General features: G+C 41.2%; 1 protein-coding gene across 20 annotated transcripts in view; it reads right to left on the minus strand.

The window, feature by feature from the left end:
• The window catches only part of LOC105494952 (microtubule associated serine/threonine kinase 2), a 256,356-nt gene that overhangs the window by 51,442 nt on the left and 178,511 nt on the right, over positions 1 to 26,403 (minus strand). For all 20 annotated transcript variants that reach the window (XM_071093797.1, XM_071093794.1, XM_071093789.1 and 17 more), the window contains one exon: positions 19,100 to 19,191. In XM_071093797.1, the coding sequence (XP_070949898.1) occupies positions 19,100 to 19,191 (92 nt within the window). The remainder of the gene's footprint in view (positions 1 to 19,099; positions 19,192 to 26,403) is intronic.

Consider the following 26,403-nt stretch of genomic DNA (forward strand, 5'->3'; position numbering starts at 1 on the left):
ATAGAATTTAGAAAAGCACTATACTTATTATTATGGTTTTATTACAAAGGACACACAAAGGCGGGGTGAGGTGTGGGAGGGGAAGTAGAGCTCCTGTGCCCTCTCCTTGTGGAATCTGGGAGTGTAGCCTTCCTGTGTTCACCAACCAGGAAGCTCTACTGAGCTTAAGGTTGTCCAGAGTTTTAATTTTTATTACATAGTCATGATTGATTAAATGATTGGCTAAATGACTGAACTCAATCTCCTGGCCTCTATCTCAACCTTCTAATAATGTGGTTTGTCTTTCTGGTGATCAGTCCCCATCCTGAAACTATCAAGGAGCCCACTACGAGTCACCTCACTGGTATAACAAGACAATCCTATGTTTCAGGAAATTCCAAGGTTTTCAGAGGCTCTGTGCCTACATCTGGAACAAAAATCACAGAAATTCTTTATTCTACCACAGCTGCAAGCAAGGCCTAAAAATGTGTGCTACTTTTATTGGGTTTTCTCTCTTTCTCCAATATACACTTCACCTTAAAAGGCCAAAATTACAGCCGGATGTGGTGGCTCAAGCCTGTAATCACACCACTTTGGGAGGCTGAAGCAGGCAGATTGCCTGAGGTCAGGAGTTTGGGACCAGTCTAGCAAACATGGTGAAACTCCGTTTTTACTAAAAATACAAAAAAATTAGCAGGGTGTGGTGGTGTGCACCTGTAATCCCAGCTACTCGGGAGGCTGAGGCTGAGGCAGGGGAACTGCTTGAACCAGGGAGGCAGACAGGTTGCAGTGAGCTGAGATCACACCATTGCACTCCAGCCTGGGCAACAGAGCAAGGACTCTGTTTTTTTTAAAAAAAAAAAAAAAGGCCAAAATTACTACCATTTTAAAGTTTATTGACAGAATACAATAAATAATTTTGAAACTGCCTCTGCCAAAATTATGACAGTGAGAAAAATGTGACATAGGAATATTATGACAATGAAAGAAATCTGACCTAACCAACTCCATCTTGCTTCTAACCTCCAAGCTGGCCTTGTACATTTCTGAGCATGGGCCAAAACTAACTTTGGTAGGAATTTAGTTTACTTCGAAACAAAGATGGTAACAGCTCCTCCTGGGAAAAACCCTCTGAAGAATTGGGGACCAGACCACTTTGGTAAAACTGACAAATTAGCCACAAGGTTAAAAATTATGGCTCAGGAGTTATTCAGCCAGAGGCCACAAGATTCCTCACCTCACAGATTCTCCTATAGACAACATCATCCCTGACCCAACCAATCGACATTCCCCCTTTCCCTAGCCCCCTGCCCACCAAACTATCCTTAAAAAACCCTAGCCTCGGCCGGGTGTGGTGGCTCGCGCCTGTAATCCCAGCACTTTGAGAGGCCAAGGCGGGCAGATCACCTGAGGTCAGGAATTCGAGACCAGCCTGGCCAACATAGTGAAACCCCGTCTCTACTAAAACTACAAATATTAGCCCTGTGTGGTGATGCACACCTGTAATCCCAGCTACTCGGGAGGCTGAGGTGGGAGAATCACTTGAACACGGGAGGCAGAGGTTGTAGTGAGCCGAGATCGCATCATTGCACTCCAGCCTGGGCGCTGGAGTGCAATTTTTGAGACTCCATCTCAAAACAAACAAAAAAACCATCAAAAAACCCTAGCCTCAGAAATTTGGGGGAAGGATGATTTCAGTAATAAAACTCCAGTCTCCCGTTTGGCCAGCTCCATATATATTAAACCCTTTCTCTATTGCAATTCCCCTGTTTTGATAAACTGGCTCTATCTGGGCAGTGGGCAAGGAGAACCCATTGGATGGTTACAATTTGAATAGGTCTTATTTTGTGGGAGGGAAGATTAAGATGTTATAACAACATTCTGGGCCAGCATGGTAGCTCACACTTGTAATCCTAGCACTTTGGGAGGCCAAGGCAGGAGGATCACTTGAGCTCAGGAGTTTGAGGCCAGTCTGGGCAACACAGTGAGACTTTGTCTCTACAAAAAAATTAAAAAATTAGTTGGGCATGGTGGTGCGCACATGTAGTCCCAGACACTGAGGTGGGAGGATTGCTTGAGCCCAGCAGGTTGAGGCTGCAATGAGCCGTGATCGTGCCACTATGCTATAGCCTATGTGACAAAGCGAGACCTTGTCTCCAAAGACAAAAGCAAAAACAACAAAACAGTCTGAAGAAAATATTTAAACTGATTCTTTAAAAATTCACATAAAAAATAATTTCAACTTTTAGATTCAGTGGGTACACTTGCAGTTTTATTACCTGGGTGTATTGCGTGATGCTGAGGTTTGGGATACAATTGATCTCATCACCCATGTAGTGAGCACAGAACCCAATAGCTACTTTTTCAACTCTTGCCCTCTCCTTCTCTGCCCCATCTAAGTAGTCATCAGTCTTTTGTTGCCATTTTATTTTATTTTATTTTTGGAGACAGAGTCTCACTCGGTTGCCCAGGCTGGAGTGCAGTGGGGCGATCTCAACCTCCATCTCCATGGGTTCAAGCGATTCTCCTGCCTCAGCCTCCCAAGTAGCTGGGATTACAGGCGTGTGCCACAACACCAGGCTAATTTTTGTATTTTTAGTAGAGATAGGGTTTCTCCAGGTTGGCCAGGCTGGTCTTGAACTCCTGACCTCAAGTGACTCACCTGCCTTGGCCTCCCAAAGTGCTGGGATTACAGGCGTGAGCCACTGCACCTGGCCTGTTGCCATCTTTATGGCCATGAGTAACCACTGTTTAGCTCCCACATATAAGGGAGAACATGAAGTATTTTATTTTCTGTTCCTGCCTTAATTAACTTAGGACAATGGCCTCCAGCTGCATCAATGATTTCATTCTTTTTTATAGCTACATTTTTTTGTTTTGGTTTCAGGGAGGGTCTTATTTTGTCACCCAGGAATGCAGTGGTGCAGGCATAGCTCACTGCAGCCTCAAAACTCCTGGGCTTAAGTGATCCTCCCACCTCAACCTCCTGAGGAGCAGGATCTATAGGTGTGAGCCATCATAAAGTCGAAAAGCCAGACAGTTCTTTAATTTTTGGAAGAGATGGGAGTCTCACTATATTTATTGTCCAGGCTGGTCTCAAGCAATCCCCCTACCTTGGTTTCCCCAGGTGTTGATATTACAGGTATGAGTCACTGTGCCCAGCTAAGCTGATTGTTATTAATGACTTACATTCATGGTTCTAGCTCCAGAAAAAATGACATTATTGAGAAGAATACTTCCTTAAGGCAGCAATAAATGGCTCAACGGGACCAAAAAAAAAAAAAAATCTGATAGAAAATCCAGCAGCCTAGCAAGTAGACTTTTTCCACTTGACGAATCGATTTTAGCAGCTGGAGGAGACAGTTCAAAGGTAAGTGATCATTCATCCCAGAGAAACAAGGTATAAACAAAACTTGGAGCAGTCAGTTGACCTTGAACCAGCTGCTTCATTTATACAGTTTAACTAGTTATAAAGGAATATAATTGAATAGTAAGCACCTGGGTAAACACCATCTAGGTTTAACAATGCCATCTTCCAAAATCCCTCCACATAATCCCTCCTGATCAAAACCCTCCCTTTACCCCATCTAAAGTCAATATTATGATAATCACTTCCTTATAGCTTTACCAACTAAATATGCAACTCTAAACGCTCTAGTTTTTCTCTCATACAATTTTAAAAGTGAGATATAACTTTCATGTAACATTTACCCTTAAGCATGCAGTTTGGGGGTTTTTAGTATATTCACAAAGCTATGTAATGATAACCATTATATAATTCCAGAACATTTTTATCACCCAAAAAAGAATCTCTACTTGTTAGCAGTCACTCTTCATTTCCCTCTACTCGAGCCCCTGGCTACTACTAATCTACTTTCTGCCTCTATGAAATTGTGTATCCTGGACATTTCATAGAAATGAGATTATATAATATGTGTCCGTTTGTGTTCTGGCTTGTTTCTGTACTTTACATAAGAAAATGCCAAGCTGTTTTGCAAAATAGTTGTATTAATTTATACACTCACCAGTAGCACTTATGGATTTCTATTGTTTCACATACTCATCTATACTTGGTTTTGTCACTCTTTAAGGCATTATTGGTGGTCATATAATATCTTTCTGTGATTTTATTTTGCATTTTCTTTCTTTCTTTTTTGAGACAGAGTCTTGCTCTGTTGCCCAGGCCGAGTGCAGTGGTGTGATCTTTGCTCACTGCAGCCTCCGCCTCCCAGGTTCAAGTAATTCTCGTATTCAAGCGATTCTCCTGCCTCAGCCTCCCGAGTAGCTGGGACTACAGACACGTGCCACCATGCCTGGCTAATTTTTTTGTACTTTTAGTAGAGATGGGGTTTCACCATGTTAGCCAGGATGCTCTCGATCTCTTGACCTCGTGATCCGCCCGCCTCGGCCTCCCAAAGTGCTGGGATTACAGGTGTGAGCCACTGCACTCGGCTTTTTTTTTTTTTTTTTTTTGAGACAGAGTTTCCCTCTTGTTGCCCAAGCTGGAGTGCAATGGCGCCATCTTGGCTCACTGCAACCTCTGCCTCATGGGTTCAACCCATTCTCCTGCCTCAGCCTTCTGAGTAGCTGGGATTATAGGTACCCGCTACCATGCCTGGCTAATTTTTATATTTGTAGTAGAGATAGTTTCACCATGTCAGCCAGGCTGGTCTCAAACTCCTGACCTCAGGTGATCTGCCCACCTTGGCCTCCCAAAGTGCTGGGATTACAGGCATGAGCCACCGTACTTAATTCTTAAGTAAAAGAATTTACTTAAAGTAAGTAAATTCTTCACTTACTTTATTTATTTATTTTTTATTTTTTAATGTAGTGGAGCGATCTTGGCTCACTACAAGCTCCGCCTCCCGGGTTCACGCCATTCTCCTGCCTCAGCCTCCGGAGTAGCTGGGACTACAGGCGCCTGCCACCATGCCTGGCTAATTTTTTTGTATTTTTAGTAGAGACGGGGTTTCACCGTGTTAGCCAGGATGGTCTCGATCTCCTGACCTCGTGATTCACCCGCCTCGGCCTCCCAAAGTGCTGGGATTACAGGTGTGAGCCACCCAGCCTGGCCCTTCATTTTAAATGTAGTCAAATTTAGGAATCTTATCCTTTATATCCTGTTTTTTAAAAATTTCCCTATTTTAAGGCCATGCAGATTTTCTTCTGTATACCTTCTAAAAGTTTTACTGTATTACCTTTCACATTTAAAACTATAATTCACCCGGAATTGATTTTTTTGTGAAGAGCCACATTTTCCAATTTCTCCATATGAACATCCAATGGATTTTGCCTACAGCTCTATAGTGCCACTTTTGTCATAAATCAAGAGTCTGAATAAGTGTAAATTTGATCCTGGGTTCGTCTTCCTCCCCTAACTCTTCTCTTCCTATTAGTATTCCTTATCTAAGTTAAGGGTATCAACACACGGCATTAATCACTCAGGGAATTTGAAGATAATCAATCCACATGCCACTGATTTAATCTCTTACATTTTTCTCATATTCATATATTTTCTTTATTTTAAACATTCCCCTAACATCTTGATAAATGCAATGGCCTCTTAACTGGTCTTCCAACTGCCAGCACTGCCCTCTGTTAATAACTTTCAACATTTTAATCATACAATTCACAAATTCTTATGACCAAAAACAGTACCAAATTGAATTAAAAGTGAAAGCTGCTTTTTTACTTTTTTTCACAGCTAATCACCATTAGAACAATGTGATTTTAATTTTTCCAGAGTTTTCCTTGCATTCTTCTCACACCTTGTGGCCCTGAGTAGCTGGGATTACGGGCATGTGCCACCATGCCTGGATAATTTTTGTATTTTTAATAGAGATGGGGTTTTACCAAGTCGACTAGGCTGGTCTCCAACTCCTGACCTCAAGTGATCTGCCCACCTTGGCCTCCCGATTACAGGCGTGAGTCACTGTGCCCGGCCCACTTTGCCTCTTCAAGCCTTAAAGTATTTAGTTTTCCCTGGGTGTGGTGGCTCACACCTGTAATCCCAGCAATCTGGGAGGCCAAGGTAGGCAGATCACCTGAGGTCAGGAGTTCGAAAGCAGCCTGGCCAACATGGCAAAACCCCGTCTCTACTAAAAATTAAAAAAATTTGCTGGGTGTGGGGTGTGGTGGTGCACACCTGTAGTCCCAGCTACTTGGGAGGCTAAGGCACAAGAATCACTTGAACCCAGGAGGTGGAGGTTGCAGTGAGCCAAAATTGCACCACTGCACTCCAGCCTGGGCAAGAGAGACTCTGTTCCAAAAAAACAAAACAAAACAACAACAACAACAAAGTATTCAGTTTTTAGATTGAAAAACAACCTTTGGCAAATTTTGATAACCTCCCTCCACAAGAAAATAAACATATATACAAAATTGGGAATATAATTTTAGGAGACTTATGGCACTTCTAAAACCACTCAGGGTCCATGGATCTTAGGTAAATTAAGAGTCCATGCCACGGAGTCTTCATACCTCATCCCTTTAGCACTGCATGTAGCCCTCCATGACCTTCTCCCTACCCATCCATATTTGAGTAGCAGTTTATAATCTAGTAACATATAATCTGTACTTCTTTATGGTTTGTGTTTTTTTTTTTTTTTTTAGATAGAATCTTGCTCTGTTTCACAGGCTGGAGAGCAGTACAGTGGTGTGACTACGGCTTACTGCAGCTGTGACCTCCTGTACTCAAGCAATCCTCCCTCCCACTTCAGCCTACTGAGCACCTGGGACTACAAGCGCGTATCACCATACCTGGCTTTTTTTTTTTTTTTTTTTTTTTTTTGTAGAGACAGGGACTCACTATGTTGCCTAGGCTAGTCTTGAACTCCTGGCCTCAAGTGATTCTCCCACCTTGGCCTCCCAAAGTGTTAGAATTACAGGAGTGAGCCATCGTGTCCAGGCAACTATAATGCTCTGGACTGTTAATTTCCTAATCATACAATTCTATTTCATACAGATCTTAGAACGAGCTTTCTACTTCATTCAATGAGCTAACTCCAAAAAGAACACCTTGCTTAATGACTAGCTTGGGTTACATATATTTACTTTTGTACTCCCAAGCACCCTGGATACACATTTAGTACAGCCCTTAACATACCCTGAACGGGTTGAAACTTGACTGTCCCCTGTGGATGCAGCTTCCTCTGCAGCTCTCTCAAATGATGGCTGTTGGATTTCACACACCCTTTGTACCACTAGACCTAGAAGTGGGGTAGATACCCTGCTGGCTCATTTCATCTTCAGGCATTCTTCCTCTGTTCTCCGTAAAAATAACCAGGTTTGAAATGATGTCATCAGACTACAACAACCATTACCCCTCCTTGCTAAAATTCACATACAAACCTTTGGGAAATCCCCTTCACTCTTTAAAGATTTTTATTCCTGTATCAATGACATTCTTTTTATCATGTCTTCTGTCAGGAGTAATTTCAGTATCTTCATACAATCTTTCCAAAATCCTAGCCTGAGAAGTTCCAGAAAGTCATATAGAAAAGCTGACTAGTCTCTCTTTATGTGTATGATCACTAACTTTGGCTCTTCATACTACTGGAAATCAGACCATACTTCTCAGTGTATTCTTTCTCCCATCCTTTTAAAAGACTGTATCATACTTTATCCCTCTCTTCAGGCTCTCAGCTAATCACCTCGCTTTCCATTTCAGTGAGAAAAAAAAAGTTTTTTTTTGAGACAGGGTCTTGCTCTGTCTCAAAATCATAATCACAGTTCCGTGCAATCATAACTCACTGCAGCCTTGAACTCCTGAGGCTCAGATGATCCTCCCACCTCAGTCTCCCAAGTAGCTGGAACTACAGGTATGCAACACCATGCCCAGCTAATTTTCGTATCATTTGTAGAGATGGGGTTTCACCATGTTGCCCAGGCTAGTCTCAAACTACTGGGCTCATGTGATCCTCCCGCCTTGGCCTCCCAAAGTGTGGGAATTACAGAAGTGAGCCACTGCACCTGGCCTCAACTAATCAGAGAAGAACTTCAATAAGCTATCTTTGTCACATCTACCCAGCCATAATCTGCACTGCATTCCCCACATCCTCCCCTATTCCTAGGGAAGGATTGTTTGCACTCCTGACTAGGCTAACCTACTGCTTATTTACCAGATCCCATCCCCTCTCAACTATAGAAGGACACTGCGTCAGCCATTCTCCTTTCTCTTGCATTATCAGATTTTCTCTTGCTGTTGAATCACTTCCATCCGTGTATGTACATAGACACTGTTACTTTTTTTCAAAACTCTCTTGATCCCTCCGCCCATCTTTGCATTTCATTTCTGCTCTAACAGCAAAACTCCTTGAACCAATTATTTAGTTATTATCTCCATTTTCTTTTTCCCTTTCTTTCTTGCTCACCAATTAGATTTTCCCCCACCATTCCATCAAAACAGCTATCAATGTCAACACTGACATCACATTGCTATATCCCACTGGCAATACTCAGACTTCATGTCACTTGATCTGTCTATATCATTTGGCTCAGGTGATCACATACTATTTCTGAAATACTCCTTTTACGTGGTTTCCAGGACACTGTATTTTCTAAGTTTTCCTCTTTCCTTTTGGGTCTCTCCTCATTCTCTTGATCTCGGAAAACTGGAATGTCCCAGGATTCAGTCCTTGTACCTTTAGTCCTTTCTGTCTATGTTCACTCCCTAGGTGACGACATCTAGACACACAGCTTTAAGATCTTTTTATATGGTGAAAGTCCAACATTTGTATCTCTAGCCCTATTTTTTCCTTGAAATCAAGACAAACATCCTGAATTATTCACACAGATGTCTGGAAGACATCTCAATATAGTGAGTGAAGGTTCCCAAGGATTAAAGGTCCCAGGATCAAATGACTATTTTTCAGAGGTAGGGTTTCTAGATGACACAAGCTATAGAAAGATTAGAGGTGGTGCTCAGAAAGCAGGAAGAAAGAAACCGAAATTATGGAGACAAAGTCTAAAGTATAGATCTAGGGCATAAGTGATTGAGGTAGGGTAGTGGAGAGGTTCACTGGAAGACAAGAGTTCAAAGAACAGAAAGTCTTAAGAACTGGAGTGATCAACTATGGGTGTATCGAAACCATCAAGAATAACACATTACAGCTCATAAACAGACTGCAAAAAAAATAATACAGGAGTAGAACTGAAGAGAGTAACTGCAGTCAAGAGCTAAAATTGTTACAACTGCAATGTATGAAGAGTTTTACAGCTGCAATGATAGGTATTAAATGATACAAATTAATGATCTAAGTATGGGGAGATTAGGGAGAAGACAGTGAAAGTAATGAAAAGACAGAGGACATCTACCCTTACTACTAGACCCAATGCTTTGAGATTATGAGAGAGAAAAGGGCTAACACTTGAGTAGTCTGCAGATAATCAGTATTCTAAGCTCTCCCTCTTCCCCTATGATTCCAGTAGAACAGGAAGAAGACAGAATGTTTAGAGAACAGATTAGGAGACAGATTTTGCTGATAAAGAACTGGAATTCCAAAAGGTAAACTGGAAGGGTTTCCAGAGTCAGGGAAGGATAAGACAGAGCAGGGAATGTTCAGAGGTTTAGATGTCTTAGGCGTGTAGATTATGGGGTGCGGGTAACCTGAGGGTTTCTGTCGCAATGGGCATAAACAGGAGTAAGGGATAATGAAATTAGCCCAAGTAGATTCAACACAGATAGAGGTGAAGGGCTGTAAGTGTCAGGGAGTAAAGAGGGACGGATTACTGGCTGTAAGGGATGTAGCCATCACATGACCTGCCACCCCTCTCCAAGACTGCCCAATTAGTGCCCTGGGTCTAGAACTTTCCCTCATAAGGAAGTTGTGTGGCAAGCTGTCACTTGGCCCGAGATTCTTCTTCCTTATTAGGAGAAACTTTTCCCCTCTTCTGGGTACGGAGTCAACTTCTTTGTATTGCTTAAGTGTGTGCGTCACGTGGCACACGGCCAGCCCCACCAGTGTATCTGCTCACCACAGGATGGAATGGGATCTTTGCCAGTAGCATGAAAAGGATGTGTGCAGTCCATCACCCTCCGCAGGCCACTGGAGGGACCCAATGGCCATGAGGGATTGGTGCACTTCACACTCTGATCTTGCTGTATCTATCCTTTCTGTGAGTGAAATGCTGTTGCAACCAGTGTCTTGAATGTCGAGTCCTCCTTGACAGCTTCAAACCCACAGAAGAAGCAGTGGGCCGGGGTCTGTGGACTCCTACTGACGGCTGGCATTATTACGATCTTTGTCATCCTCCACGCAGCAGGAGTCCTCACCTGGAATTGGTAGCTGGATCTTCCTGCTTAACACTAGGGCTTGAGCTTAACCTTGAATGATAAGGACTGCATGCTTTTATGGAAGGCACACTCTTAGTTCCAGAATACTCTTGTAAAATCAGCTAGAGAATATGTAACAAACATCATTAAAATATGCATGCCTCCCGACCTATTGATCCTATTCCTGAAAATTTATACAGTTTATTCCAAGACTCAGCAATTCCATGCCTCCACATATATGCCAGAAAAAGTCTGTGTATATATATATACAAAAAGAATATGAAGAAGGATGTTTCTGCAGCACTGATGACTATAATAGTGGAAAAGTATAAACAATCTAAATGTCTACGCTGGTTATCAATTTAATGCCACTAAGCTCCAAATTAATCCTTCAATACCTGCTCTGAGATAAAGGAGAAAATTCCTTTAAGCATCATCTATCCTCTACAGTAAGCATGATGTTAACCTTTCTCAGTAGAGGGTATTGGACGCACACTGCAGAAAGAACAGGCTCTTGGTGCTAATTCTAGCAACTGCATTATCAGTCAGTGGTGTGAGAACGTGGATATGTGGATTGCTCTGCACCAATCACATAGACACCTTTCCATAGCCTTACCTACAAAGATATTATGTGCTCCAGGCCTGTCCCCACTGACTCTGTTTGCTTGCTCAACACACCCGACCCCCAGGAATTGTCTTTCACGTCCTTCCTGAGGACACAAAGTGCTCACAGCAGCACCTCCACTCTCTCTCTCTCTAGACCTGACTCACCTGTGCTCCAGAGGGCTATTCCCTGATTGCTGAGTAACTGTGGACCAGCTTTGGGCTGGGAATCAGAAAACATCTCTGCCATCCAGTGGGCTGCAACTACAACAAAGCCTGAATCCAGCCTAGAGAATCTTCCATTCAAGTTAGTTCTTCCTTGAGAACTCTCCTTCAGCTCTATAGCATCCTATGGAGTTTTCTCACAGGTTAAAGTTAATGCTCTTATTGTCATAGTTTGTATTACTTTTATTAAAACTTGCTTAAATCACTTGTCTGTTACCTGTCTCCTAACTGGGCCTAAACTGATGCAATATTCACCAATAAGAAAATGAAGAAAATGAATAAATTGTGGTACAGTTATACAATGAAATACCCTACAAGTTATAAAAATAAAAAAACTGACTTCCAGTTCTGGCCTGGCATGCAAAGAGCTTAGGAGTTACCACTCTGTTTTAACAAGTAAAAAGCTGAACAAACTGGAAAAAAAAAAAAAAAATCTCTTCTTAGATCTGTCAGCCAAGTAATGTCACAGGATGAACCATTGCCCCCAAAACTGGACAGCCAGCAGACACAGTGAGGTACAACTTACTGGAGCAGAAATTCTTTTTTTTTTTTTTTTTGAGACAGAGTCTTGCTCTGTTGCCTAGGCTGGAGTGCAGTGGCGCGATCTCGGCTCACTGCAAGCTTCGCCTCCCGGGTTCACGCCATTCTCCTGCCTCAGCCTCCCAAGTAGCTGGGACTACAGGCACCCGCCACTACGCCCGGCTAATTTTTTTTGTAGTTTTAGTAGAGACAGGGTTTCACCGTATTAGCCAGGATGGTCCCAATCTCCTGACCTCGTGATCCACCCGCCTCGGCCTCCCAAAGTGCTGGGATTACAGGCGTGAGCCACCGCCCCTGGCCAGAGCAGAAATTCTTAAGCAAAAACCTCCATGGCAGGAAAACTCGAACTGTAACTGAGGAATTGCTAGAAGCTCAATGGGGATTATGCTGAGAGTTAAAAACTCCAGGGGGATCTAGTCATGCGGGGGCCCCCATATTTTTGTAAGTTTTGTCCAAAGGAGCCCTACTGGATCCTCACAGTGATTACTGAAGAAAATCTCATGATTCCAGCAGGAGGAGGGAAAAGGAACTGTTTTGATACACGCCAGAGCATTCTGTTCTTAACGAGGCCTGTCCTTGGGAGAAACTATTTTGTTTGCACCTAACTTGCTGGGATTTCATCAATGCCAGCTCTACTTGGGGGAAGAAATACCCAATTCCAGCAGCCAAGAACCATTCTGTCCCAACTGTGGTGTGGGGGAAAAACTGAGAAGCACTGGAGAAGTTCACAGTCCAGGGTCAAAGGCTCATCAAAAGACTGAGACCGAGTCACAAGACTATAGAACAGCATTCCCCAATCTTTTTGGCACCAGGAACCGGTTTCATGGCAGATAATTTTTCCATGGACCAGGGAGTGGGGAGGCAGGGGGTTTACAGGATAATTCAAGCACATTACATTTATTGTATACTTTGTTTCTATTATTATTACACTGTGATATATAATGAAATAATTATACAGCTCACCATAATATAGAATCGGTGGGAGCCTTTAACTTGTTTTCCTGCAACTAGACGGTCCTATCTGGGGGTCATGGGAGACAGTGACAGATCATAGGGCATTAGATTCTAATAAGAAGTGTGTGCAACTTAGATCTCTTGCATGCACAGTTCACAATAGGGTTCATGGTCCTATGAGAATCTAAATGCCACAGCTGATCTGACAGGAGGCAGAGCTCAGGCAGTAATGTGAGCGGCTGTAAATACAAATGTAGCTTCACTTGATTGCCTGACGCTTACCTCCTACTGTGTGGCCTGGCTTCTAACAGGCCACAAGCAGTACTGGTCTGTGGCCCAGGGGTTGCGGATCCCTGCTATAGAACACTTCTCCTCCCCTACACCTTACCAATACATTATGAAAGGCCTGTCTATCACAGTTACTTCTACTCAGTTCATCACATCTGCCTTTTAACAAAACAATTACAAAGCTCACTAAAGAGCAAAAAACAGTTTGAGGAGACAGAACAAGCATCAGTACCAGAGTCAGAAATGACAGGAATGTTGCAATGATCAGATTAGGAATTTTTCAAAACCATGATTAATTATGCCAAGAACTTTAATGGGAAAAATAGACAACACACAAGAACAGATGGATAATATAAATAGAAATTCTAAGGAAGAATCAAAAGAAAATGTTAAAGATCACTGTAACAGAACTGAAGAATGCCTTTGATGGGCTCATTAATAGACTGAACACTGCTGGGGAAAGAATCTCTGATCTTGAGGATATGATAACAGAAACTTCCAAATCTAAAAAGCAAAGAAAAAAGAGACTGAAAATAAAAACCAACACCAGAATATCAGAGAACTGTGAGACAATTACAAAGGGTGTGATATATATGTAGCAGCAATACAAGAAGAAAAAGAGAAAGGAAAGGAATTATTTGAAGCAATAGTGACGTAAAATTTCCCCAAATTAAAGTCAGACACCAAGCCATAGATTCAGGAAGCTCAGAAAATACCAAGCAGGATAAATTCAGGAAAAAAACTGCACTTAGACATATCATATTCAAACTATAGAAAACCAAAGACACACAAAAATCTAAAAGCCAGAGGGAAAAAACACCTTATCTTCAGAGGAGCAAAGACAAGAATCACATCCAACTTCTCACGAACCGCACAAGCAAGAAGATAGTGGAGTGAAATATTAAAAGTGTTGAGAGACAAAAAAAAAAAAAAAAAGCAAGCAACCTAAAATTCTGTACCTTGTGAAATTATACTTCAAAGGTGAGAAAGAAATAAAAATTTTCCCTAACAAAAAATGGGGGATTTCATAGCAGTAGATCTGCCTTGCAAGAAATGTTAAAAGAAGTTGTTCAGAGAGAAAATTATATAGGGGAGAAACTGAACTCTACACGAAACAAGCAAGCACACTGGAGAAGTGAAGGTAAACCAAAAACTTGTTTTTCTTATTCTTAATTTATCTAATAGATAAGTCTGTTAAACATAATATAGGATAGGTATCCCTTATCAGACCAGAAGTGTTTTAAATTTCAAATTTTTTCCTGATTTTGAAATATTTGTACTATACCAACCAGCTGAGTATCCCAAATCTGAAAGCGCAAAATCTAAAAGACTCCAACAAGCATTTCCTGAGAGGTTCATGTTGGTACTTAAAAAGTTTTGCATTTTGGATTTCGGATTTTTGGACTAGGGGTGCTTAACCTGTAACAGCAACAATGTATGTGATTAGGTATGCTTTTACATACATTATGCATACACATACACACGTGCTTATATATAAGTGAAATGAATGACAGCAAAATTACAAGGTACTGAAGAGAGGAGTTAGGTATATTTTGCTGTCATAAGGCAAAGTGGTATAGTGGTATTAGAAGGTTGATTTGGATTACAGTGGACCTTCGAACAACACAGGTTTGAACCATATGGGTTCACTTATACATAAATTTTTTCAGTAAAAGTTACAGAATGTGCCTGCCCCTCCTGCATCCGTTTCCACCTCCTCCACCTCTTCTGCCTCTGCCACTCCTGAGATAACAAGACTAATCCTTAATTGTCCTCAGCCTACTCAATGTGAAGATGATGAGGACGAAGACCTTTATGATGATCCACTTCCAATTAATGAATAGTAAGTATATTTTCTCTTCCAGTGATTTTCTTAATAACATTTTCTTTTCTCTAGCTTATTTTGTTATAAGAGTATCGTATATAATACACAAAACATACAAATTACATGTTAATCAACTATGTTACCAGTAAGGCTTCTGTCAACAGAAGGCTGTTAGCAGTTAAGTTTCGGGGCAGTCAAAAGTTATATGCAAGGCCAGGTGCAGTGACTCATGCCTGCAATCCCAGCACTTTGGGAGGCTGAGGCGGGCAGATCACTTGAGGTCAGGAGTTCAAGACCAGCCTGGCCAACATGAAACGTCATCTCTACTAAAAATACAGAATCAGCTGGGCATGGTGGCACACGCCTGTAGTCCCAGCTACTTGGGAGGATGACGCAGGAGAATCGCTTGAACCCGGGAGGTGGAGGTTGCAGTGACCTGAGATTGCACCACTGCACTCCAGCCTGGGTGATAGAGCTAGACTCTCTCTCAAAAAAAAAAAAAAAAAAGCAAAGCCTGCCTAGGCCTCCCCAAAGTGCTGGGATTACAAGTGTAAGCCATCGTGCTCCACCAGGAATTGAAAATTAAATGAGATACCACTACACATAGATTAGAATGGCCAAAATCTGGGAGCCTGAGAGCTCAAGGCTGTATTGAGCTGTGATTGTGCCACCATACTCCAGCCTGAATGACAGCGTGAGATCCTGCTTTAAAAAAAAAAAAGACCCAAATCCACACACTGACACCACCAAATGCTGGCAAGGATATGACACAACAGGAGCTACTCATTTACTGCTGGTGGGAATGTAAAACGGTACCATCCCTTTGGAAGGCAGTTTGGGAGTTTTTCTTTTTATGAGACAGAGTCTCATTCTTTTGCCCAGGCTGGAGTGCAGTGGCACAATCTTGGCTCACTACAACCTCCGCCTCCCAGGTTCAAGTGATTCTCCTGCCTCAGCCTCCCAAGTACCTGGGATTACAGATGCACACCACCATGTCAGACTAATTTTGTATTTTTAGTAGAGATAACGTTTTACCATGATGGCCAGGCTTGTCTCGAACTCCTGACTTTAAGTGATCTGCCCGCCTTGGCCTCCCAAAGTGTGGGATTACAGGTGTGAACCACCACGCCCAACTTGAAGAATTTTTGTTCGTTTGTTTGTTTCTTACAAAATCAAATATACTGTTACCATTCAATATAGCAATTGTGCTCCTTATTTACCCAAATAAGTTAAAAATTAATGTCTACCCAAAAACCTATACACAGATGTTTATAGCAGCTTTTTCACAATTGCCAAAACTTTAGAAGCAACCAAGATGTCCTTCAGTAGGTGAGTGGATAAAAATAAACTGTGGTATAACCAGACAACAGGATACTATTCAGTGCTAGAAAGAAATGAGCTATCAAGCCATGAAAAGACATGGAGGAAACCTGAGTATGTATTACTAAGTGAAAGAAGCCAATCTGAAAAGGCTGCTGTATGATTCCAACTATGTGACATTCTGGAAAAGGCAAAACTGTGGAGACAGTAAAAAGATTACTGGATGCCAGGAGTTAAGGGGCGAAAGAAATAAATAGGCAGAGCACAGATAATTTTTAGGCAATGAAAAGACTCTGTATGATACTATAATGGTAAATAGGTATCATGATAATGTTGCCCAAACACACAAAATGTATAGCACTAACAGTGAACCTTAAGGTAAACTAGTAGTGCCTGGGTGATGTGTCAGTGCAGGCTCATCAACTGTAACAAATGCAGCACTCTGGTAGGGACCTGATAATGGGGAGCTTATACATAGGTGAGGGCAGAGGGTATATGGTTTATCTCAGTATCTTCCTCAATTTTGCTGTGAACCTAAAACTACTCTAAGAGATAAAGTTTATTAATTAAAAAAAAACAAAAGTAGGAAGTTTCCATTTCCAGAGTGGCTTGGTGTGTACCTACTGAACTGACATTACTGACACTGTAATCTACTTATGTAGTAGATATTTAATACTGAATTGAACTGTATGGAATAAATGAACCTACTTTCAAATTAACAGGCCTCATACTATTCAACAGATTCAAAACTTAAAAGTGATGGTAAAGGGTCATGGAATATCCTGTGGATGTAAATTTCAGGATGTATAAGATTTGAGGATACAATCTAATGTCAAGTGGGATATGCGTGGAACAATCAGTGCTGCCTGTCTCAACAGCTGGGTAAGTACAGCCTACAGTCACAAATTGGGCTTTTATGTCCATTCTTGCCCCCTAGATCTTCTGCAGTGATTTGCTAAGAGATAATACAGATGCTAACATTTGTAAAGTATTAAGCATGTTACACACATTAACTCAAAGCTGGAGTCTACAGATCCAGGCAGGCTGAAAAGGTCAGGTGGTGTTCTCAATCAAAGCCATTTGAGTAGGGAAGATTTAGTTCTAAATGCTAACTGTGGGGAATCTAAATAGAGAGATAATCATCTCAGAGAAGAGCAGCCAGTAGTAACTAGTGCTCAGTACTCACATTACAGTTGTGCAACTATATACAAGGTCTAGACATGTTAAATTTATTTCTACATGATAAAAAGGTCAGGTCAGATAGATGTACGCTGAGTTTCTCTAAAAATCTAGAATGTGCTATTTGAGCTAATCCAGCTAATCTCAGTCAATTTTTTTTTTGAGGAAAGCACCTAAGCACAATGAGAGCTTTGCTTTAAAGGTCAAGTATGTCTCCAATTCCCTGGGATCCCTGTTCTCTTGGTGGTATCTTCTAAAGTGACAGCTAGTGATTGAGAAATTTACTGATTCTTGGAAAAGGGCCATCATCACACTAAAAGGCTGGCTTCTAGGCTAAGAGAATCTGAGCCAAAGAAGGTGAGATCCTTCTCCCAAGGACAAAGTTGAGTTTCAGAATCACCAGACTCTCAGGGCCCTCAAATACTCCACATGTACCCTCACTTTCTCCCTCCAAAGACAGTAAACTGTGAGCAAGGAAACAAATCCATGGAGAATAAACTCATCTTACTCAGCTTGATGCTGACTCGTTTCACTGCTTTGATATCCTGCTTTAATGCCCAAAGACAGACAAGGTCCAGGCTTAGGACAACAGTGACCATGACTTTCTATGCCCAGGCAGCAAGCTCTGAACAGTTCTAAGCCTGTCAATTTCCACTAACTGTAGGTTTAGAACTTCCATTATAAATAGTGTAGCAATGAACTGCACAGAAGTGCAGCAGCCCTTTCAGCAAAGCTGAGTCCCTTGGTCTGGTTCCCCTGGGATGCCAGAATATACCTTCTACACAGAAGCACATGGCTGACTCCAGTGAGGTCTTTCTTCTGCCCCTCTCCTGGGAAGGACAGAATGCCAGAATCAATGCAAGCCTCCTATTTTTTTTTTTTTCTTTTTGAGATGGGGTCTCATTCTGTTGCTGCCCAGGCTGGAATGCAGTGGTATGATTTCAACCTCCATGGGCTCAGGTGATCAGGCGATCCTCCCACCTCAGCCTCCCAAGTAGCTGGAACTACACGCATACACCACCATGCCTGGCTAAGTTGTGTATTTTTTGTAGAGATGGGGTTTTGCCATGCTGCCCAGGCTGGTCTCAAACTCCTAAGCTCAAGCAATTGGCCCATCTCAGCCTCCCAAAATGCTGGGATTACAGGTGGGAACCACTGTGCCCGGCTGCCTCATAATTTTTATATATTCTTCAGAGTCACGTAAGTCAGTCCTTACACTGTTGGGAAGAGCCCATATTCCAGGGATAGAGCAGCCTGAATCCATGAGGTCATTTGCTTTAATTCCAATATGTAATATCAGTATTGTTAGGAAACAAATACTCCAACCCGCGTGCGGTGGCTCACACCTATACTCCCAGTACTTTGGAGGTCAAGGTAGGAGGATCACTCGAGCCTAGGATTTCAAGATCAGCCTGGACAACATAGAGAGACCTCATTTCTATTTAAAAACAAACAAAACACATATTCCTCTTGCTTTTGTTATCTCCTAATCTAAGAGCAGGAAGGTTAACAGGAGTCCCATTAGACAAAAAACCCTCTCTGTGAGCCCTAATCCTCAGGCACAGTAGTACAAAATATTCATGGACTCCTCATCAAATGGCCCAAGACGAATGGAGCCATAACACACCAGAACACACCAAAACAGAGGCCATAAACCCAGGACACATACCTGGCCCCAAGATATGTACAAGACTGAAAGGAATGTTGAGAGAACAAGGTAAGAAACAATTAAGAGTCAAAAGTAGGCTAACTCATTCTCACACAGAAAGCAAGCCCATGAGCTCTGTATGCTTCAGTCAACCAAGTAAAGTGACAATGTAATGTACCGAACTGCACAACATGAGAAGTAGGAAAGAAACTCGGCATCTGTGGCCACTCTTTCATTCAACCTTTCTTAACCTTCATGCACTCACCTGTGTGGCCATGGAGTGGTGAGTGTGGCCGTGGTAGTGTAGGTGATGTGCTAGAGGTCACAATCAAGCTCTTGCGGTTACTTGTCCGACAACTGCAATGAAAACAAAATGTGAGTTATAATAGGGCCACACCATGGGCTCAGAGACCTTGAGTGGCTTTTAAGGAACAAAAAAGTGACACCATTTCACGGGCTGCACAGTACAGTTCTTTAAACTGAACTGGGTCAGCAATTACACTCGGCACCAGTTAGATTCCACAAAGCACTGTGTTCCACCTTGGAATAACTTTTGTCACTGCCTTGACTTTCATCTTGCATTGCCACTGTGCTTCTCCAATGTTTAGTTTGGCTTCCCAAGCAAACATGAGGAGCTCCCTACGGGCAACAACTATGTTTTAAACAGTATCTAATGAAGGATGACCACTGCAAATTGATTTACAAAATAAAAAGCACAAGTCAAAGTATTCTCAGATTCTCTAAGAACCCCCCCAAAACTATTAACTTAACCTATGAAATTATTTTGAGAACTGCTTAGTCCATGAATTAAGTAATATTCTCATTTCAGAATATATGTCAGAACAGGCCTGGGTTTCTTCTATAATACTGGCTTTCCACAACATGTTAACGCCTAAAGCTTTTTCTTCTGGTTGGAGAAAACCAGATGGTAATGAAAAGCCATTTCACGCACATCTATTACTGAAAAGTCTGTATCAATTTATTTGAAAATCAGCCTATCTTTTGAAGGCATTAGGGAAGTTTTCCATTTATATTCATCCAAATATTTATTGAACACCTACCGTACACTAGGCAGTGTTTTAGGAGGGAAGCACTAGGGAACAAAAGAGCAGTCTCTATCCTCATAACTGGAGTGAACAGTGCTGTGGGAAAAGGAAGAGAAAGAAAGAACAAAAGAGGGAGAAACAGGGAAGCGAGAGAGGGAGAGAGAGGAAGAGAAAGAGAGAGAGAGAGGAAAGCAAGGAGGGAGGGAGAGAGAGAAAAGGAGAAAGGAAATCAGAGACTGGTGTGGGAGTGCTAACTAGGGAAGTGAAATCTGATGAGAGAACTGAATGATATGAAGGACTCAGACAAAAGTAGAGCTGAGAGGCAGAGAGAAAAGTAAAGGTAAAGGCACTGAGACAAGAACAAATTTGGGATGTTCAAGAACTAGCAAAGAAGTTAAGAGCAGATGACAGGAGGGGAGAATGACAGAAAAAGAAGTAGGTTATAGAAGCTATAGGGAAGGCCACAGTCAGACTCTGTAGGGCTAACAGAAGGAACGAGATTAATCTCAAGAAAGAGATTGTCATTAGAAATAACCATTTTCCCCTAAGAAGCCATCAGGAGGAATCCAATCATGCCCATACCCCTAACTACCTCAGTCACCATGGAATGCCAAGCCTCCCACTCTCTTGACAGTTTCCCACTACTCTGAACCTTTGAGAAAAGCTTATACTTTGCCTCCTCGAACTCAGTATGTCATCAGCAAACTGCCTATATCCCCAATTTCTCCTGAGTGTCTGCTTTAAATTCTAGCTCCAAGTGAAACGTTGCTACCTCTCAAGGACACCAAAGTCCCGGTGAAATCCCAACCCTTTACAACCAAGCTTTCCATCTATTTTGCAACTGCACCTGGGAACTTAGAGTGACTGAAGAAAAACCCAGAATCATGCTGGCTGATGTATCTTTATATTTACAGTGACGAACATCAAGTGGGGCCTCATTACTGCCTGACAATCTTAGCACATTTACCAGACTAATGTGCTTGCTCACTCTCCAAGACAACTAATCACATTTTCTCCTTAAACCTCCAATACACCCTTTCCTTCCTCAAATCTGTACAGAAAATAAAAATTAAAAAAATTAGCTGGGCATGTTGGCACATGCCTATAGTCCTAGCTACTTGGGTGACTGAGGCAGGAGGACTGCTTGACTCCAGGGGGTCAAGGCTGCAGTGAGCCAATGACTGTGCCAGAAAAAGAAGAAAGAACAAGTACAGTTGGGCCAATTAGAAAACAAATAACAGATTTAAACCCAATAATACCAATAATCATATTAAATATAAATGTTCTAAGTACATAGTCAATTAAGGCAGAGATTGTCAGACTGGATGAAACAGCAGGACCCAATTATATGCTTTTAATTATCTGTGAAAACCCGAAACTACAAACCACCTAAAATATGCACCAACAGATGAGCCACAAACAAATCACAGTATATCCATATAATGGAATTCTACTCAGCAATAACAAGGAATGAACAATTGATTCACACAATGGGTGAATCTCACAAATAATTATACTGAAAGCAAGATGCCAAACAAAAAAGAGTATGTTGTATGATTTCATGGATGAGTTGAACAATTTGCCTCTCACATGTATTCAATCAAAAAATTTGTCCCTGAATAGTTATACTAAAATATACTAAAAACATAAGTCAAACATACTGTTACTTAACAGGAAATTGTTCCGACACATGCACTAAAAGGAATTGAAAACATTATTTCCAAGTCAATCACACCACATAAATTTGACCAAATACGAGTCCAACACATTGTGACAAATTCCTCTCATGGGCTTGCACTTTGCTTTGCATTTATTTCAACAGCACTAGATGTTTTGGGTATGTATGCCAAGAGGTGATATGAACTGTACTCAACTAGGCATTGCAAAATAGGTGGCAAGGTTTGGGCAAAACAGTCACCAACAATTTCCAAATAACTAATAACTGGCTGATGGATATATCCACCACACCAAAAGCCCATTATTTCTCTCTCCAGAGCATGGATATAGTGACACTTGATTTCGTGGCTAAAACAGGAATCACTGATTTGCAAGTAATGACCTAAACCACTAAGATGTATTGGATGTAGTTCAAAGTAATGCTTGCATACTTCGTGACAGAAATTGTGGGCACTGACCATAGTATGGACTGAAATTCCAGTAATAGCAGTAGTTGCTCTCACTGTGACTTCCACAGACCATAACAAGGGAAGATGAAGCCACTTATTCAGGGAAATGCTGATTTTGTGAAAAAATATTCCTTTCAAAGAGAGACTCATGATGATTGGCAACTGCAGTGAACAAATTTCCATGAATAGCTGTCTTTGTACTGGCATTGTATCACCCACAGTAAGGGCTGGTGATACGAGGAACATTTAGGAGGCATAGATAACAAATTACACTCCTTCAAGAAATCAATGACTGGCAGGTTTGAGGTGTTGACAATAGGTTGCAATGTATCTTGAAATAAACATCTATCCATTGGGAGAGGTGAAATAAAAATTTTCTCAAAAGTAGAACCACTAAAAAAATAAAATTTGAATTTGACCCACCACAATTAAGAAATTTCACGGGCGGATGGCCGGGCGCAGTGGCTCACGCCTGTAATCCCAGCACTTTGGGAGGCCGAGGAGGGCAGACCACGAGGTCAGGAGATCGAGACCATCCTGGCTAACACAGTGAAACCCTGACTACTAAAAATACCAAAAAAAAAAAAAAAAAAAAAAAAAATTAGCCAGGCATGGTGGCGGGTGCCTGTAGTCCCAGCTACTTGGGAGGCTGAGACAGGAGAATGGCGTGAACCCAGGAGGCAGAGCTTGCAATAAGCCGAGATCACACCACTGCACTCCAGCCTGGGAGACAGAGCCAGACTCTGTCTCAAAGAAAAAAAAAAAAAAAAAAATTCACTGGTGGGACTCACAAGGACAAATTGTTTAGTTGATCCAATTCCATTTATATAAAATTTTAGAAAATGCTAACTAATCTATAGTGACAGACTGCAGATTAGTAGTCGCCCAATGAGAAGCAAAGAATGGATTATAGATAGTCACGAGGAAACTTCTGAGAGTTACAGATCTATTCATTATCTTCATGTTCATTATCACAGTCACACACAATCTATTATATTCCAACCATACCTCAATAAAACTATACAAAAATTTTAAAATTTAAGCAACATCATGTCCCTCTTCCATTTAAAATTCTCCTTGTCACACTGAGAGAAAAAGTCAGTTCAGATGATGGCCTACAAGGCATTATACGGTCTGGATTCTCCATGACCTCTCTCCCTCCTGCTCACTCTCCAGCCACACCGGCCTCCTCACCTTCCTTAGAAACTGCCAAGCATGCCACCCATCTCAGGGCCTTTACAATTGGGATTTCCTTTGCCTATTTTTCTCCCAGATTGCCTCAAGGCTTGCTCCCCTCCTCCTTCAGGTCTTTGCTCAAGTACAATCTTCTGGGTGAATTTTCCCCCATCACTCTATTTAAAATTGCAACCCCTCCCAAACTCCCTATCCCCCTTTCTTGATATATTTTTCTCCTAGCACTTATCATCATCTAACACACTACAGTCAGCACTCTCTATCTGTGGGTTCCACATCCATGGATTCAACCAACTATGGGTGGAAGATATTTTTTAAAACTTTTAAAATAATATAAATTTTAAAAATATAGTATAACAGCTATTTGCATAGATTTGCTTTGTATTAGATAATCTAGAGATGATTTAAAGTATAAAGGAAGATATGTGTAGCTTATATGTGAATATTATGTATGCTCTTTTATATAAGAGACTTGGGCATCTGCAGATTTTGGTATCCATGTGGGTCCTGGAACTAATCCCCAATATATATATGATTGTATATATTTTGCACATTCGTTGCGTTGTCTCTCTTCTCATCAGAAATTAAACTGTACGAGGGCAGGGGCTTTTGTATGCTTTTTGTACTGCTGCACTCCTCAATACCTAGAATGCTGCCTGGCACACAGTAGGCTCTCAATAAATATTTGTTAAATGAATGGATGAGTATGATTTGTTACAAGGATTAAAATAAAGAAAATACACGTATACCTGGTCTATGAAAGGTAAATCAAACTGTTATATCTAAATCCTTGTGTCTGAAAGTGAAAATTTCTTGAAACTTCAGGGACAGATAATTAATTCCAGCTTCATTTGCCTTAACCTTATTTAAAATTTAAAATAAAAGCCGAAACACTAAAGATCATATTTCCAGGCCACATGCCTTTTTATAAAGGTACACATAATCTCACTTGGCAAATCTTTAACAGCTGCCAGGGGAAAAAAAGGTCAGACACTCTGCTACAGATACCATGACTCAGCTGAGATCTACAACAAGGAACTGGCTAATTTTTCCACTTCAACAGGCTCTGGCCATTTCCCCAGGATCCTAAGAAGATAAAGGACAAGTCTTACTTCTTTCATTCCAGTAAGATGAAGTATTGGATATCTGCAGAGTCAGGTACACTAACTCTCAGCTGACGGGTGGTAGCCTGGAAGCCCCCTGAGCTACCCCATGCAAAGACTGGTGTTAAACCATCCCAGTCACTTGGCTACTCGGAGTGAGATTTGGCATTTCATTTTCTTACGTGCCTCACCATGGTCATCTCACTTAACAGTGAGAACAAGGGCTAAGGCACATCATGCATTCTCTGTGACAATGTTGAATTGTAACCATATTTGGAGAGTAGTAGCTCGTTTCTAGCCTCCAAAAAACCCTCCCTCCAGCAACTAGCAGGCACTTGGAAGATCTGACCCCTGCAAGAGCTGCTGTAAATTTACTTAGGAAGCCTGCTTCCCAGTGTGAAGCAACAAAGGGTGTGGAATAGGATGCCTGGTTGCAGATCCCTTAGGCCTCTCCAGTCTCGAAATCCCAGAGGTCTAGCTGCTCCTAGGAACTTGAGCACTCCATGACAGATAGTACTTGGCAGGCACCTTTTAGAATTTAGAATGAGGAAAAGATCACTTCTGTTTCAATAAGTGTGAACAATATAAAGAAGAATGTGAAGCTGGTTACAGTCAAGCACTTCCAGATGCTATAATATTTCAGAGTAAAAACCAAGATGCCCTGGTTAAGATGGGGAAGTGAGAGTGGGAGAAAAATACATATTCTCTCCCCAATAAAGGGAGATATTATTACTTATCCATTATATTATTATTGATACATTATTTATTGCTTATCTGGATTATTTCAATATCCTCCTAACTAGTCTCTCTGGTTGACTCTTGTCTTCTACCCTAATCTGTTTTTAATATGAGCAAGCCACAGTTATTCTTTTAAAGCACACATCTGATTATTTCATTTCTCTGCTCAAAACCTTCCACAGGCTGCTAATTTTGCATAGGCACTTCTAGCTACTAGGACCAGTGTTAGCTGTTCTCTTTACTTGCAATTTCCTGCCTTCAACTACACAATGGCAAAAATCCCTCACTCCTTCAAGGCCTTATTCTAATGTCACCTTCCCAATTTTCTGTCTTCCCGAATCCCCTTTGCTCTACCTTTTTTCCCAATAGCATTTGTCAGCTTCTAACATACTATATAAACTATGTTTATCGTCTGTTTCTTCTTCTCTAGAGTGAGCTCTAAGAGGTATCCCAAATACCTAGAAATAGTACACAGGGCATAGGAGGTTTTTGACAAGTGTTTATTGAACAAATGAATGTATTTCCACAGAAGCAGGTGGTCAGAATTCCCCACAAGGGCAGCAGGCATCAGAGGAACTAGGAAAGTCTTTGCTCTAAGGTAAAGTTTTCCTCCAAGTCTGATGGTAACTCTCCTTGAATTAATCTTTTTTTTTTTTTTAACCTCTGCTCTATTGGTTTAGAAATTACATATTGTTTTGTCTTTTTCTGTGCTAAAGTAGTTATTATTATTCAAGGTTTAATAGGTGTTCTTGTCTCAACAAAGTCTAAAGTTAACCAGCACCTCAATCCTCTTTCTGAACAAAATTAAAAGATCCTAGATGGCTTTTAACTCCAATCCTACCATTCTCTTTCAACTTACCTATTATTGCAGTCTATTATTCAGGTCTATCTTACTTTTACATTGCCAAATTAATAATTATTATTTCATACAATAATTGCTTGCTGAGATTTACTCATGTATTTTCCAATTTCACTGCTTAACATTCTCTCTTGCATTAATGTATTTCTTCTTTGTTTCTGAAATATATCCTGTAGTAATTATTTCAGAGAGGATCTGATAGTAATAAATCTTCTCTATAGATTTTGTTCTCTGGGTTTTTGATGGTCTGAAAATGTCTTTATTTTGGTCACTCACTTCCATTGCTAATTTAGCAAGTATAGATAATTCTAGTGTCTTGTTCAGAGTAACTTTTTTCTCAATACTTTAAAAACATTATTCTGTAGTCTTATGGCTCCTGTTATTGCTGTTGAAAAGCTTGCTCTTAGCATAAGTGCTGTTCCTTTGTACTTAATTTTTCTTTTTCTGTCTGGTTGCTTTATTTTAACCATTAACTTATTTTTTTTAGATATATTTCAAACAAT

The sequence above is a fragment of the Macaca nemestrina genome, chromosome 1 (assembly GCF_043159975.1).
Source record: "Macaca nemestrina isolate mMacNem1 chromosome 1, mMacNem.hap1, whole genome shotgun sequence".
Taxonomy (NCBI): Eukaryota; Metazoa; Chordata; class Mammalia; order Primates; family Cercopithecidae; genus Macaca; species Macaca nemestrina.